Raw genomic sequence first — 16,681 nt, forward strand, 5'->3', positions numbered from 1 at the left:
GGGCACGTGTGTCCCTCTCGTCGCGTAGGCAGGCGGGCTCGTTTTGCTGACTCGTGGTTTGAGTCCCTCTGCGACGTCACATGCTCCGCATCTGCCAGCAGAAGTGTCTCATCCAGCAAAAATGTCAGCCTGCGCCCGAACAGGATGCACCTGGTGCTGGTGGGCGCTCGGGGTGCCCAGAGGGGTGGGGGCACCAGGACAACTCATTTACCCTACAAGTAATGCCAACTGCTGACAAAACTCGCCCCAGCATTGCCCGGCACTTATGTCCCTTGGGTACAGTCTGCAGAGTGGAACAGAGCTCCCCATCCTGCCAAAAAGAGCCCCCCCTAGCAGAGCCCCAGCTCCCAGAAGCAGGGAGCTACAAAGGGGATGGGATGAGCAGAAAAGCAAGACCCTGACACACACACATTCCCAGACATCTCACAACCTGGATTTTCTCCGTTAAAACCATTTTTCTAGCTGGATGAGAACATGACAAGTGTGTGCAGGTTTGCTTGGAGAGGTAAGAGCTTTAAAGTCACACTGCAAATGCTGTGGTTTGGGTTTCTCTGTCAGGTCCCAGCTCCAGCTGCAAGAGATGGGGACGAAGGCAGCCTGGGGCTGGGCTTGACCCTGGGTTCCCTCACAAAATCCTCAGCCATTCCCACTGGTGGGGGAATGAAGAACAAACACAAGCTGAACCTGCTTAGACTGAACCAACACACTTGGTCCCTGTGGGCCAGGCGCCTTTCACCCTCCACAGCAGCTCTGCATCAGCAGGGACTGTGATGGGAGAGCAGCTTTTTGGGACGGGAGACTCCAGTGTCCATCACTGATCAGCCCGCAGCCACTGCTGGCCACCAGAAGTGGGAAAAAATGAACAGCAGCCTGTGCTGCTTCATCCCTCCTTCCCCAGCCCTGCATCTGAGAGCAAGCCACAGAGGAAGGTGATCTCCAGAGCCCAGGCTTCAGAGTCCCTGCAGCCAGCGGGCAGGGATATCCTTCCTGCTGCTGCCACCGTTCCCAGGCACATTTATGTGAGCGGTGGCTGCTACCCACGCCCTGTTCCTGCCCTGCCATCCCCAGAAATCCAGGCGAACTTCCCCAGCATGCCCAGGACAGAGTGCTGTGGGTCACTCTTTGCGTTTTCCTACAAAACAGCCACTCTCCCACCCAGGAAACTGTGGTGAACCACTCGTGGGAACCTGCAGAGATATAGTTAAGTGCTGCCGTTAACCCCTGTCCCTGCCTCTCCTGACCAGTGTCCACCACACTCACCACAATGCAGACAGACCAAATCCTGCTTAAAATAACCCTTCCAGTTACACATCCTCCCACAGAGAGGATGAAGCTGGACATGTACCATTAACTTGTCCAGTGATGCCATGGGCTGGCACTGAGTTCCCCCACTCAGCTGGTATCACGAGCCCACTGAGAGGACCGGGACAGCTGGGCACTGGGACAGCCGGGCACTGGGACAGCCGGGGATTGTGATGGGATGTCTCACCCCAGCCTGGACACGCAGCCCACAGCAGCAGCCAGTCTGAGGATGTCTCACCATACCAGCCAGGAACTGCTGAGGCCACACCAATGTGCAAACAAGATGAGCCAGGCGCTCCAAACCTCAAGCCAGGCGCTGCTCCAGGTCCCAGTGCGGCCAAAAGGTCTGCTGGGGGACAGCCTGCCCACGCTTGGGAGCGACACAAGTTCCCAAGCAGCTGGCCCGTGGGAGAGCTGCACGTGTCCCAGAGACAACACCCCTGGGGGTTACAGCCAGATGCTTTTGGGTTCGCCTAGCAGGGAAGGGGGAAGAGCCCAGGAGCCTCCCCATGCCCGCAGCAAACGGAATGGGCAGACAAGAGCTGCCAGGCTCCAGTGGTCTGGACACCACGTGTTGTGTTTGCAGAAGCAACACCAGGGCTGGCTGGAAGCACAGCCTCAGGAGCAGGCCTCTGGGGTGCCTGCGACAGCCCAGTCCCTCGCTGGGTATCTTCACGGCACAAGCTAGGAGAAAGCAGCTTTTTCTGATCTTCTCATGTTATCAACCCCCGCTTTGTGTGAGGCCACCAGGCTGGGCTCGTTCTGGCCTGTGCCAGACACACTCGAGCAACCATGAGCACGGTGCAACCCCCCTGCACTTGGATGACACCTCCGCGGAGATGAGGGTCAATGCCATAGCCCCGAGTTTGGCCGTTTGGTGGACGGTGTGGCGCAAAGCCATCGCTGCACCATCTAAGAGGCTGGCAGAGGGGCTGTGGCACAGCCCAGGCAGCTGCAGGCTCGCCAGCAGTGCAGGGGCAGGAGGGGCTGTTTGACGAGTGCAGCCTCATTCCCAGCATTCTCCTGTTGACGTGCAGAAATGACGAACGCTGGGCTTTTCCAGCTCTCCCAATGCACTTGTCTGAGAGGCAGCTCCACTCAGCCCCACACTTGGAGTAATCATCACAACGAAAGCCCACCATGGCCTCGGTGCAGGGACACCAACATCTTCTGCAAGTCCATCCACTCCTTAAGTCCTTGGAGGCACCAAACTAGGGAGCACCCAAGCAGCTCTCTTTGCAGGCTGCAAAGCCCAAACGTTCCCCTACAGACACAGCAGCTCCCCTGGGAGATACAGCAGGACCATGCACTCCAGCTTTTCACAGGGGTGTGGTGGGTCAACCTTGGCTGGATGCAGAGTGCCCACCGAGCCGGCTCAATGGGCACCTGATGTTCAGCCAAGGTTGACCCACCTCAAGGAAGCAGGGAAGCCATGCAGGGCTTGGACCCAGTACATAGAAAGAAGCTTCTCCACCCATCCCACCCCTGGCACAAAAGCAATGGTGTTACTGGTGGCTGGGCAACAGTTGAGTAAAGGCCCAGCTCTCCCATTCTCTCCTGTGAGAGAGCTCTTTGAGTGATGAGAGAGGCAGAGGAGGAGGAAGGGGAAAAAATTAATTGGGGCATCTCAGCTGCAGAGGGATTCATCTGACTCCACGTGTGCTCCCAGCCCAACATGGAAGCAGTGGGACACAAGGAGGATAACAGCCCCAAACTAGAAGGACACCCACAAGCCCACAGGTCCTCACAGAGGATGAGGGCAAACCTTAGAAGACACAAATTATAGCAGAGGGAGCTTCCCTCAGAGACGCTGCTCCTCCCGAGTGGGGAGATGCAGAGGCAGACTTCCTCTCTGTGCCAGCCAGGACAGCAAAGACCTTGGGGGACATCTTGGTTCCTTGCCTTCGCACATGGTCTGTGAAGTGGAAACAAGCCTTTCTTGTTCAAGTCTCCTCCTGGGAGCCAGTCCTGGCCTGGGAGGCTGCTGGGACACGATCTCTGCGAGAGCTTAGAGACTAAGCTTTATCTGAGATGATCATGGGCAAATGTTTTCTCCAGGACATCCATTTGAGCCATTCTCGTGAGGACAGTCTATGGTTTTGCTCCCAGCAGCAACTGTCAGGCAGCAGGACCCCTCCTGCTGGGCTCCTTCACAAGCAACTGGAAACCCAGGTAAGTTTAACCGAAGCCCCCTTCCAGAACAGGAACAGAGGAAAAACTCTCCTTCCCAAAACTCTCCCTCCAGAGCCCAAATCAGCATTTACAGTAAAGCCAGAGGTTGCTTGCCAGACCTCCAGACCCAAGCCAAGCAGCCAGTGATGCCACCACAGGTTGGGGATGCCAGGACCTCCCGCAAGCACCCTGACAGTGACAGGTTTCCCTGGTGGGTGGCACAGATGCTGCGCAGGATGAACCCCCGCAAAAGAACCTGTTTCTTAGCCAAGCATTTGAGATGGAGAAACCGTGAGGTGTAGCAGAATGGTTTGTTTTATGGATTTCAACCTTCCCCCTTCTGAAAACAAGTTGTTTTGCAATGACAGTTCAAGCTTGCTCCCTTCAAAAACATCAAAGGAAAATACTTTAGCATCTCTGCCTTTGTTTTTCCCTTCATTCAGCCTAAAGCACTCTCGGCTGTGCCCAGCTTCCCAGGCAGCCTCTCGGCAGCGACACAGCTTCTTCCTACCGGCACTTCCCACTCCTCCCTCACTGCATCCCAGGCAGCCCCAGCACCCCAGGCAAGGCAATGGGAAAGGCTTCCAAAGTGGTTTGCCCTCTTCTAAACCCTTCCCTGTAGGGCAGGGGGCCAGGACAGGACTGGGACAGGAGAGGGGAGCCAGCTCACGTCACCTTACCTCAGAGAGCTTGACTCGTCCCTCCAGGAAGGAGCAGTCGGCAGCGTTGTGGGTGCAGATGTGGCGGTACTTGCACCAGTGGCAGGGGAAGGAGCCATTCACACAGGATAGACAGCTGCAGAGAGAGAAGTGAGCAGCATTAGAGCAACGGCAAGGCAGGATCCACTGGGGCACTTCTCGGGATGCTTCAGCAAGACAACATCCATCGGCGATCCCGTATCTCTGGGTGGGAAGGACCCCCCATGCATGGGGCGAGGGCGGTGCACTGGCAGGGTGGGAGGGGAGATACCCGCACGCTCCGGACCCCTGGGCTCTACCCATGTCAGGGTGAGGGGAAACAGCCCTTCCGGCACCGCAGGGTTTGTGCCCCAGAGGGAGCAGCCACACTCCCTCCTTCACTTAAGCAGAGGCTGAGCTACAGACTTGGGGAGCTTTATTTGGGTTCGCTGAAAGGCAATTTTAGCAAGAGGCGGCAGAACAAGAGCTCTGCACCATGGGGGAACAGGGAAAAAAGGGCCAGATTAGTGAGGGTACGCTCATTGAGAGGAAAATTATAACTGGTGAAAGGTTGGGTCAGATTAACATTTCGGGACTGTAGCGCCTTTCAGACGCTCACAATAGGTTGTGTGTGACCCCCCTCCCTCAGCCCCCCTTATCCTCAGCCCTCCGCAACCGCGCGTGCGTGTGCTTCCACCCCCTCCCTCCAGCCCGAGACATTTCCATCTCTCTCCCCAGACTCCTCTCCAGGCTCTTTGTGCGGTGGGATCATGCATGTCCCCCTCTCCCTGCCTCTCCTGGGGGATGCACTCGGGCTCACAGGGATGCTGGAAGCCCTCTTAGCAAAGAAACCAGCTCCAGGGACCTGATGTCTCTCCCCTATGCAGGAGGGGACATATAGGGTCCCCTAATGTGCAACCAGTCACACAAGCAGCCGCCCAACAGCCTGTCCCCTTGCTAACCCCCTCCCAGCACCATAAGGCATCCCTGTTTGCAAGCACAGGGGATCCATTGGACCCCCGTGGCTGGAGGGTAGCTTTCGGGGCCCTCACCCCTGTGAGGATGGAAGGGGCTGAGCCCTCCCCACCATGCTGTCCCGGGGCAGCAGCAAGGTCCCGAATTAATGCAGCAAGCCTTCATGGGGCAGGTAGATCTGCACCAGGCATGTCCTGTGCAGCCCAAGCTGCCCTCCCGAGGAGATGGGAGAGCTGCCGAAGCATAAGGTTGAAGGCAAGAAAAACAATCAGCCTGGCTTTAGAAAAAAAAAAAAGAAAAAAAGAGAAAATTAAAAAAAAAAAGCAGCAGCACTGTTTTTCTCCCTAGAAGGCTCATACCTGCTCTCACTGATCCGAGCATGAACAGGATTGGGCTCAAAGCAATTATATTTAAACAAAGGCAGGATCTTCCCCTGAACGCAGCTCTGGCAGGAGGCAGGCAGCCCTGCCCAGCCCGATCCCACTCCTAAACCACAGCTACCTCTCTGCCTCTACCCCCAGGAAAAGACAGGGAAAACACTGTTTCAGCATGTGAGGCGACAGGAAAAAAACCTTCCTGGAGAGGGAGATCCTCGGGTGGCAGGGCTTGGCATGCCAAATCCCTCACCCTCCAGCAGACTTGCCACTTTGGAGGTGAGGGGACAAGGCACAAAGGAGCCGCAGGAGCAGGCAGCACAGGGTGCAAATGCATACCTAGGGCTTTGCAGGGCTACTGCTCCCTGCCCGCCCTGGGGTTTCACACACCATTACATATACAGCAAGGGCTTCCCGAATCCATGCGCACACACTAAGGAAATATTTAATTAAGCTGCTTGCAAAGGGGGCTGGAAGTCATTTCCATGTTTCGCTCACATTTTCACTTCCAAATGAACAGCCCTTTTAGCTTTACCCACAAATATGCTAATTGAGATGCTCCTTATGCAAATATATGCAATTTTATTTCAGCTGCAGAGATTCAACTTAAAAGCAGAGCCATAGCCTCCTATCTCTGGTTGCTTTGATGGAGGGAGGTGCAGAGGGTGGGGGGAGCGAGGGACACAAACAAAGCGAAAGGATGGCTCCTGCCCTCCTGAAAAGGGCTCAGGCAGTGACCGGTGGGCACGCAAATCCAGGACATGGAGGCAGCTGGGCAGGGAAAGCAGGGGTTAATCCTCATGGAAGTAAAGCAATCACAGAGAGGTCATGTAAGAAAGGAACATGGTCGAAGCAGTCACAAGTGAAACTGGCCCTCCACAATGGAGAGATCTTCCAGCCACCAGGTCTTTCAGGGTCTCCAAAAAGACTCCCCAGCCCCCTCTCCACCCCCCTGCGAGGCATCTCAGCGCAGGTGGTTGAAGCACCCAGCACAGCCCTGCCCTGGGCACCCCAGCCCCCAGAGCTGCAGCTCTGCTCTGCATTTCTTCAGAGCCAAAGGCAAATCTTGGCTATTTCAGGACCCTCATCACCTGAGGGTCTCCTTTGCCTGTTAACTACGCAGGCCCCAGCTAGTCTCCTGGTCTCCACTTGCCAAAGGACCTAAAGCATCTCAGGTTATCCTCCACGTACACCCTGAGGTGCACGGTTCCCCTCCTCCCACTTCAGCCCTCCCAGCTGCTTCTAACTTAACCGAGCCACTTCTAATGCCCCATCCTCAGGGACAGTTTTCACACTCTCCCTTCTTCCTAGGTTCTCCATCTGCCATGGGGACATCAAACACTGCTGTAAGAGCACTCATTACCACATGTCTTGCTCCATAGCATCTCTGCTGCATTTAGAGCCTGTCTGGGTCAGCACACCCTGGCTGGCCAAAGACTCTATGAAGTGGCAAGCAAGTCAGCGCCCGGGTGCCAGTACCACGGTGAAATCCCATTTTCAGCCTGTCTCGGTCCTGCTGGCCTCCACACGTCCGTTTGACCACCCCAGAGCCGAGGCAGGGCTCCCCAGCTGCAGGCCGGGCTGGGCAGTGTGGCCAGGGCCACACCGCCGGTGTGTCCATGCATTGCTGCTGTCTGTTCCCAGCGCAGGAGCAGGTTGCTCAGCAGCATGATGCCATCTGTGCCGTCTCTCTCCTTCCCACGGTCAGGCACTCTTCCCTCATCACTTCTTGCCTAAGAGGCTTTCATCACTCCTGATAATTAGAGGGAGGCTCTCCTTCATGTGTTGAAGTCCCCCACCTCCCCGACGCGTGCCAGGAGTGCAAGAAGCTCAGCCAGGCAGAAAACCGACACTGGGGGTGCAGCGCAGACACGGACCCACAGCTTGCTCCCCATCTGCTCCTCCCCAGCCCTGTCAGGGGCCAGGTGAAGACAAAGCCCAGGCTGAGCAGGGGGAAGGGGGTCAGACCCAGCAGCAGTGCCCCCCTCGCCTCCTAAAGTCCTCGTGCAAGAGGAGTGGCACCAGCCTGAGAGCTGCATTTCAGGATCACTCTGTACAAAGCGCCCCATCCCAAAACAAGTCCAGGCTCGCTGCCAGCCTGCAACCTCCCCCAGAAAGAGGAGGCAGACCTGCAAGGCAGCAGGGCAGCCCTGCCCACCTCTGAGTGACACAGGGGCAAATCCAGAGCCTCCTCACAGCCGCCACACTTGCCACCAACTCACTACACAGCTAGGTCAAGACCTCTCTGTGCTGCTCCCCTCCACTTTCATAACCAATCCCAAACTTGCCAAGGCCATGCTAGGGAAACACCTGACATGGCTGCAGAAAAGGAGTGGTGCAGAGAAGGCAGCAGAACAGCAACGGAGCATCTCAGAGCAGGGCACATCTCCACAGGGTGGGTGCAGGGCCACACGCATCGCTGCGGGACAAGCCCAGACCCAGGGGACCAGCTCCTCGCTGGGCAAGCGGGCAGCTCTACAAAGGGCACCTCCAATTGCCACGGCAAGGTCGCAGCTGTCTCCACGCCTCATCCGAAGTGATACTGCAGCTGATGGAAAGCACGGGAAGCCTTCGGTGCCGGATCCAGACTCCACACTCACCCTCCTTCCCGCGCTCCCAGCCCCAGGCGTGCCACATGCCCGAAGGAGCCCAGAGCTCTTCAGCGCGCTGAGCAGGGAAGGCAGAAAACAAAACAGATATCCACAGGGGTGAGTTAAGCCTGAGCAGCGAACATGAGAGGGACAGGTTGTGCAAGCACTGCACACGCACGTGCACACATACACAACACACGCTGAGGCTATTTCCATGGAGCAGCGCATTCCTGGAGGAAGGACATGGAGCGAAGGGCAGGGAGGAGGGATGAGGGCAAGTTGAACGGCATCGAGAGCAGAGCAGGGGAGGTCCATCCAGAAGGGAAATTATAAACACAGTGTTGATGGAAACAGCATCTGCGCACGCACAGCACAGCCTGCCTGCAAGCCCCCCGACTGCTCCTCGGACCTCCTCTTGGCAGGAGGATGCATCCTTAGCAAATACTCAGCTCCGGTGTAGCCTGCATCTGGAGCAGCAGCTGTCAGGGGTGAGGGGCTGAACTGCAGTGCTTTGGGCTTTATATCCATCTCTTTGCCCCAGGGAGAGGGGGAAATCCCAAAGAGCAGCGGGAACAGACAGCCAGTGTGCCCCAAGCCTCTACACAGACCTACGGGCAGCCCTGCCCTTCCCAACCAGTGCCCAGATCCTAAGCCAGGAGAGACACAGGGTAGGAGATCAGCTCTCTCCTCCCTCCATCCCTGCCCATCTTAATCCATGTTTCTGCCCCTCCTTTCATGCCAGCCCCATGCTCTTCCATCCGTGCTGGGTTTTGCCAAGGGCTTTACTCACAAGGTAGGGGTTGGGCACACAGACCCGCTGCAAGGTGGTCCAGCGCACCCACCATCATGCTGGCTGGAGGATGCAGAATCAGACCCTGGTTTTTTAAGGCAATTCACTTGAAACACCCTCAGCTGCCTCCCCTCACTGAAACACAGCACCAGGCTACACCAGCCCTCCTCATTCACAACAAACGTGACATAAACCAGCCTATCCCAAGTGGTCTCTGGGGCCATCCTACAGGATTTTCCACCTGCCCCAGCCTAGGAATACACAGGGATCTGTTACCGCCTCACAGCTCAGCCGTGCTAACTCAGATGCACTCACTCAACTGCTTGCAGCCATCTGTCCATGCCTTCAAAAAGAAAGCATCTGTAAGCATCTGGAAACAAGCAGCGCTGGGCCAGCGGAGAAGCAGCCATGCCATGTGCAGGCAGCTCAGCAGTGCGGGCAGCCAGAAAGCCTGCGGTGCGGAGCCGAGCGGCACAAGGGCTGGCATCATTCCACAGGTGCCCACGGGTGCCTCGGCCACCCGAGCAGCCCAGCCCTGTCCTCCTGGCACAGCCCTGCTGCTCCCAGCCCCTGGGACATGCTTTAAAATCCCATTTACTTAATGGAGGCTTACAGGGAAAGCCCTCCCTGTGGGACAGGGCCACAGCAGCCACATCTCTCCAGCCAGGAGTTACAGTCCCTTGGCATGTCTGCGCCTTGCTCCAGCCTCAGCTGACGGGACCGAGGTGTCACAACTGTCACTGCACAACCACGAGGCTGGTAGCATCATGACCTGCATAGGAGACATAGCACAGGTATGCACCAGCACAGGTTTCCAGGCTGCTTGGATCCCCTCTTGGCATCAAATCCTCTAATATGTGATTTTCCCCCTTCCCCTGTGCCACCGCCCAGATTTTTGCTTCCATGTTGCAAAGGCTGGTCATGCTGGTGGGGAGCCTGGTGATGCATTTGGCATGCCGGTGCTTGAAAAATCAGCAGTGCTGCGAAACCTACCCATAGCACGAAGGAAGCGCCGAAGGCTCTCAGCTTCTTCCCTGTCCCCCTCCACTTGCCAGCCCCCTCCCTGCAGCCGCGCTTTCTCAAAAGCCAAACTGCAAAAGGATTTACGAGCAGAGTTTCCAGAGAAGAAACCCAGAGAGCAAACATGAAAATAGTGTGAAGAAATACATCTTGATATTCCCTGGAATTGCTCAGTGGCTTTCCCGGAGGATTCCCCACTCGCCCACCTCACCAGCAAGCACAGGCTCTGCTGGAGGCAGGCAGGGAGCCTGGTGTTACATCTTCATCTTGAAAGGGGACTCATTTCCCCACGAATGCTTTGAAGAGGGAGTTTAACGCTGACAAAGAAGACTTCAACATCTGCCCGCGCACGCGCTGGACACGGGCTGATTCATTACACGATCAAAGGCACCGAGCGGTGTTTAAATGCCTGTGCTTGATCAGTGCCCCCTGCGAAACCCCCAAGGGAACCCACCCCGGTCCGTGCCACAGGGTTTTCCATCCCATCCTCCACCGTTCAATGTATCTCTCACAGCTCAATCAGAAACATGCCCTGCCTGATGCACAAGCCTTCAGAAGCAAGAGGACCAGAAGATGCCACTGCCTGGAAATGTCTGCCTGAGCCCCATGGAAGCCCCAAGGCTGCTGGGGTGCAGTACACCAAGCTGGGACCCTCAGAAGCTTACCAGGTGACCATTTTGAAGTAAGGAATAGACCCCCAGAGAGGGTGCAAGTCCCAGACGAAAGCTCCCAGGGGCCCTGCATGGAGAAGTAGCCAGTGATGCTGGTCTGTGATGGGGACAGTCCCATAGCACTGAGTGACACTACAAAGCCCTGCAATAATGGACAGACAGCAACAGAGCTCTACCTGGAAGGCAGCCCCTCAGCCTGGACCACCACAAGCCAAACATACAGCCAGCACAACCTCCTCTGTATCTATCCCTCTGTCCCTGCAGGAGAAGGGATTAGATGTATCTTCCCGTCTGCAACCCCTCCCTGGACCAGGCTGATTCCAGCAGTCCTTGAAAATGCATGGGAATAAGAGTTTCGCCAGGCAGTGAGAAATAAGAGAGCTGGGATGCTCACACAGTGGCAGGGTCAGCCCCACAGCCTGCAAAAGGGCTTTAGCGGCACATTTTGCTGATGCCTTTCCAGATGTCTGCTGAAAATAAGAAGACTCACCCCGGTGTACACAGTGGAGCTGCACTGGCTTCCCTGGAGCTACCCCAACTGACACCAGTGGAGAGTTGCCTTATAATCCTCCCATCTCTCCACAACCATCTGAAAAATCTCGCCTAAATGTTTCATCTTCAGCTGAGAAATGATTCAACACGCAGGCCTCTGGCTTCCAACCTAAGCAAAGCCTCCCAAATATAAAACAAAAATGTAATGCAGAGTGATCAGAGATCTCCACAGGAAAAACATTAGCCTCGTGGAAAAGCATATTGTTCCTAATACAGAATTTATCAAGCTGACGTATAGATTTTCCTCCACAAAATATGAAACCTGGATCTGAAAGGCTATTAACTCCAAAGAGATCCATTAAAGACGTCTGTCTGCAAATGGTATTTAAAACTATTGCATCATCCTAGGTATTGTCAAGCTCTTGGGCTATGACTCGACTGCAGGTCACATAGTTAAAATTGCCTCCAAACCCTAAAATTCTTGACGTAAAGAAAATAATAATAATGTTCACCAGCCTAGAACATGGACTGTTCTATCAGCTCCAACCGGAGTCCATAAATATTAATGCATCCATAATTAGCCTTTTTAAATAATGCATCCAAAATTAAACATCAACGTAGTAATAAATCAGTCAGGGCTCTTTGTTGTAGGTTTGTTGGGGGGGGGGTTGGGTTTTTTTCCCCCTCCTGTGTCAGGCACATAAAATAAAAAGCCAATTCCCTCACAACCTCTTCCCGCTGGACCAACATGCTGGAGCCGACTGGACCAAATCTGACGCCATTTGTACTTAAAAGTCTTCTTTGTTTCATTTAGAAAAATAAAAGTCACATCTGCTTTTTGATTTGCAAAATAACAACATGCAGCCAGCCCGAGCCAAAGCTGAGCTCATGTTATTGAAACCACACGATGTGAAGGGAGACAAAGCTCATCTCGGGAGTCAAGGTGAGGGAGAAAGTCAAGTTTGCAAACTCTCTCCTCCCTTGCCGGCACAGCGCCCCCAGGAGCTGAGGCCCACTCCCTGTGCAAAAAGCAGGCAGGGCAGAAATCCCTGTGATGCACAACGTTTGCAGGGACTCTCCTCTGATGCATCCCCCTCATTGCAGGTACCCAGCCGGGTCGCCTGCATCTCACCTGCATCTCACCTGCTTTTCCCTGATCAAAGCAGAAAATCCTAACAGGCTTTGGAGGAGCAACCTGCAGCAGAGCCCCCCAAGGCCAGGCTAGACACTTTGCAAAAAGCCATTCAAAAGAGATCACTCCACATTTGCTTATCTATAATTACTGATCAGCTGGAGTGCCACCATCCACAAGAGGTTTCTAGCAGGGTAACAAAATTGCTTGCATTCTTGAGCTCCAAATTCTTTGCCCAAACACATCCCAGCACCTCCTCCAGCACTCCCACAACAGAGCCATCTCCCCGCTGCTCAAGCACACCATCCACAGCTCCTCATCAGGAGCTCACTGTTAGAGGCTTTAGACGCCCTGCTTAGGCAGCACATCAGTAATCCACACCTTCTCTATTTTATCACATTGTATATCTCAAACTGCCTAAAAACCCATACATGGAGTAGATTTCACAGCAGCCTGACAAGAAAGCAAATTCACAATTACTTCCAGTTAGGAAATTCTTGGGTAAATGCCCCAGGACATGCAGCATGTTCCATCCCATGTTGCTGTAACTTTCCGGCTCTCTCTCCAGCAAGCCTGGAAAGCAGGTATGCAGGAAAACACAGGCTTCTCCTTTTGCATCGCCAAGTCACTCCTATTAACTGTTTCCAGGAATAACAAGATGCTTGGCATTTTCGATCACATGGATTGCTACAGTCTGCAATGCAGTTAATTTGCTTTTTCTTCCAAATCTTTGCCAAACCCAAAACCCTGTTTTTAAGTGAGGTTCTGCCCTGATGCTACACGTTCCCACACGCTCAAACCAACTGGGGGTGCTCTGGTCGCCGTCCCAGTTTGCCAGGGCAAAAGGAGGCGGTTTCTCACTGCAAACACCACTATACTCAACTGCCCCTTCCTCCTGCAACATCAGCACCCACAAAGCTGAGATCTCTCTCTCCCAGTCTCACACTGCCCCACCAATCTGTTCCCGGATCACTCTCGCGAAGCCCAGGCCACTTACGACTGATGGACACTGCAGTTGTAGAAAACAAAATCCACAGAGGCAAACTTCTTCCCTGTCTCCTTAGATTTCAGGTAGAGCTTCACCACTCGCTTGTCCCCTGGGAGAGACCCAAGTAGAAAAAGGCATCAGAAATGACACAGTGCATGGCCCAGCATTCAGCCCAAGGCTTGTGATGGGCTGGAGGCAGCTGGGCATCACCACTCAGCCCAGTTAACTAACAAAATCCCCCAAATCTGGCAATAAAAAGGGAGTGTTCACCCACCCCAACTCAGCCACCAAACAGGCCAACAGAACTCATGTACAGCTCTGAGCCCCTATTGCTAGCTGCAACCTGCTGGCATGAAGGAGGTGCCTTGGGTTGTACTGGTGGTACTGAAGGGGAGCTTAACAGTTCTGGAGTCAGCAGGATGTCCTAGAGCCCATGGCCACCTACAGCACATCTGCCCAGGAATGGTCCATAGGTAGGAACAAGGCCAGGGTGCCCAGGACTGGTGTCAACACCACTACAGTGTCAGCAAGTAGCTGTGCCCATGGCTTGGAGAAGACCAAGGACCAGTCTCCCCTGAGCAGCAACGTCCTTGTCCTCCTATACCCCGAAAACCCAATTCAGGTCTTGCTTGGGGCCTGGGATTGCTATCACAGGAGGACAGTCCTCCTCCACATCTGCCTTTGGGGCAACAAGTGAGACAAGGCTTGTCTCAGGCTTTCTTCCCACCCCAGGGCATAAACTCACCACGGCCCCTGGTGATGGGGATGACATCCTTGGCAGAAGGAGAGCTGCAGTAGATCTTCCCATCTTCAATGCGGCTCTCTGACTCAGTGAAGTCTTCAAAGGAGCAGTTGACTCCTGCTGAGAGGTCTGGGACATTCCAAGCCTGCAGGACCAGCTGCGGAGGAGAGGTAAGAGCATCAACACAGAGAACTAGCGAAAAAGACTCCTGTGTGTCCGCTACGTATACTTCCAGCCAACAGAAAAGACCAGGGTGCAATCTCTCCTCTGTCACCCACATGTGGCAGGGAGACCTGCACCAGGCTTTTAAAGCAAGCCACATCCATGGACCTCCCCGCTCAAGCAAGGAGCACCGATTTAAATGGGTTAAAAGAATGACTCACAGCCTCTGTCCTCTGCCCTCGCCATACCACAAGCCATTATGCCTCACCTCTCTACAGAGACCAAGCACAGCGTCAGGGCTAAAGAGTGTTTCGCGGAAAGGCATGCACTCCGGCACAGCCGAGAAGTGGAGGAATCCACCTTTTCCTTTGCAAATTCATTCCCAGGGTCAGCAGTTCTCACTTTACAAAATGCTTGCCTTATTTCTAATTTGAATTTTTCACAGCTTCCAGCCATTAGTTCTTGTTATGCCTTTCCTTGATAGATTAAAAAGCCCTTTAGTCCCTGATATTTGCTCCTTGTAAAGGCACTTATACTCTGTAATCAAGTCACCTCTTAATCTTCTTTTTGATAAGCTAAGCAGATTGAGCTCTGGAAGTCTCTCACTGCAAGGCATTTTCTCCAGCCTTCAACTCATTTACATGATGTTTACAGGAGGTTTTCAGCCTCTCCCTTTAAAAGCTGGACTCCAGTCTGAGTACAGCATCCCCACCTCAACCACAGCACACCTCCGCACAGCATCCTGCCATCGGTCAGGGAGATAACCACCTGAGAGGTGAATGCACCGCCCAGCTCCCGGCTTCGCCCAAGGACCATCGAGACCCGCAGGGAGGGCTCAGCTCCGGCACCTATTTCCAGGACACTGGGTGAACACCTGTCTTCTCTCTCCGTGTCTAACTTTAGACTTGGCAATATCAAACCCCAATTTCTCTGCTAAACCAGCCCCACTCAAACCCAACTGCTCTGATGGAAATCTCACCCCATATCACCCCTTCAGTCCTAGCACGTCCCATCTGCAGCCACCTCACATTTATCTCCACGTTACCAACGAACATTAGCCCCTGCAGAAGCACTTTCCAAACCATTTTCATCCAGTGACAATTCCTCTCCGACAAGGACTTTTTGAGATCTGTCACAGAGCCAGTTCTTAATCCACTTAACACGTGCTCTATCAATATTGTATAATGCTAATTTTTAATCAGAATGTTGTGTTGTACCAAGTCAAATGCCTTGTAGAAGCCTAAAGACATCACATCCCCGCAGTCCCCCTTCTAATTCAAGTCATAATTTCATCAAAGAACAAAATGTGGTTTGTTTGACATAAAACCATGTTGACTGGCATTAATTATATTCCCATCCTTTAATCTTTATCATTGTTATCTGCACCGTTTTTTTTCCTTTAGTTTTTCTAAATCTGATGTCAAACTAAGCAGTCTCTGACCATTTGGTTCTTTCTACACTTGGGGGAAAAAAAAAAAAAAAAGAGCCTATTTTCTGTTTCCAGAGCTTTTCTCAACATTCACTTATTTATTATAAAGTCTTATTACGACAAATATCTGCAGGCCACGGAACGCCTTGGCCAACTCTTTTACAACTCCTGAGTGTCAGATATCCAGATACGGCAGTTTTCAGAACTTTTTTGCTAGTATACGCTGTTTCATTTTCTCTTCACAGTGCTAATGGCCTGGAAAATACTTCGGGGAAGTCCATCATTCTTTCTGTCTGCATAGAGTAGCGAGTTGTGCATCGAAGTCTAATCCAAATATATCCACTGCAGGCCAGGGTCAGAGACAGGCTATTGAGCTAGACAGATTGCTGGCCCACGAATAGCATCTCTGATGCTGGTGTTTGTATTATGGAGAAATATTTATTGCTTGGTTATGTCTTTTCTGAATAATCATCAGCTGGTTTATTATCTCCATCAATAGGCCAGTCCTCATCAATGCCCTGCACTTTGCTATGTTTTATTTGTCTCGGACCTTTCTTCCCCTTTCTCCCTATTTGTCGCACACTCATTAGTTATTTTTAACCGCTGCTTCCCCAGCCAACACCTCCAGAGGGTCAGGAGGTGGCTGAGGGGGGCTTACCGGGACCTCCGACATGGTGACCGAGATGTTCTTCGGCTGGACGGTGAGCTGGACACACTGCCGCAGGTCGGAGGCGAAGCGCTGGGGCTCATCCGCCCGCTCACACCGGTCCTTGCGCGAGCATCTGGAGGGGGATGAAAGCACCGTGGTGAGGAGGAGAACCCCTGGGGTCCTGCGTGGCTCTGGGCTGACGCCATGGCAGACAGACCCTTCGGCACGCAGGTAACGCGCAGCTAGGGACCTTGGGTGCCTGAGGCCTGTACAGGAGCTCTGCTTTCCCCTGGTGCCAGCACTGGGGACTTCTGGGGGTCTTATGTTCAGTTTTTCTTACTGGCACAAAGATGATGAACCCAGAAGCCCATGGGCAGGATCAGAGGGGCCCAACTGGTGGCTGCACCGCACATGGGCACTTGTGAGCATGGATGCTGTGGGAAGGGATGACAGCCCCTTGGACCACTCCATCCCCCCACGGTTCAGGGCTGAAGTCCGAGAGGTATGTCCTCAAG

The 16,681-nt window shown here is 53.7% G+C and overlaps 1 protein-coding gene across 2 annotated transcripts in view; it reads right to left on the minus strand.

The window, feature by feature from the left end:
- PLXNA1 (plexin A1) overlaps positions 1-16,681 on the minus strand; it is a 105,040-nt gene that overhangs the window by 48,103 nt on the left and 40,256 nt on the right. For both annotated transcript variants that reach the window (XM_086470401.1, XM_086470400.1), the window contains exons 5-8: positions 16,176-16,299; positions 13,930-14,083; positions 13,194-13,293; positions 4,155-4,269 (exon numbers count right to left, since the gene is read on the minus strand). In XM_086470401.1, the coding sequence (XP_086326527.1) occupies positions 4,155-4,269; positions 13,194-13,293; positions 13,930-14,083; positions 16,176-16,299 (493 nt within the window). The remainder of the gene's footprint in view (positions 1-4,154; positions 4,270-13,193; positions 13,294-13,929; positions 14,084-16,175; positions 16,300-16,681) is intronic.

This window comes from Leptosomus discolor, chromosome 9, assembly GCF_034619465.1.
Source record: "Leptosomus discolor isolate bLepDis1 chromosome 9, bLepDis1.hap2, whole genome shotgun sequence".
NCBI classification, from domain to species: Eukaryota; Metazoa; Chordata; class Aves; order Leptosomiformes; family Leptosomidae; genus Leptosomus; species Leptosomus discolor.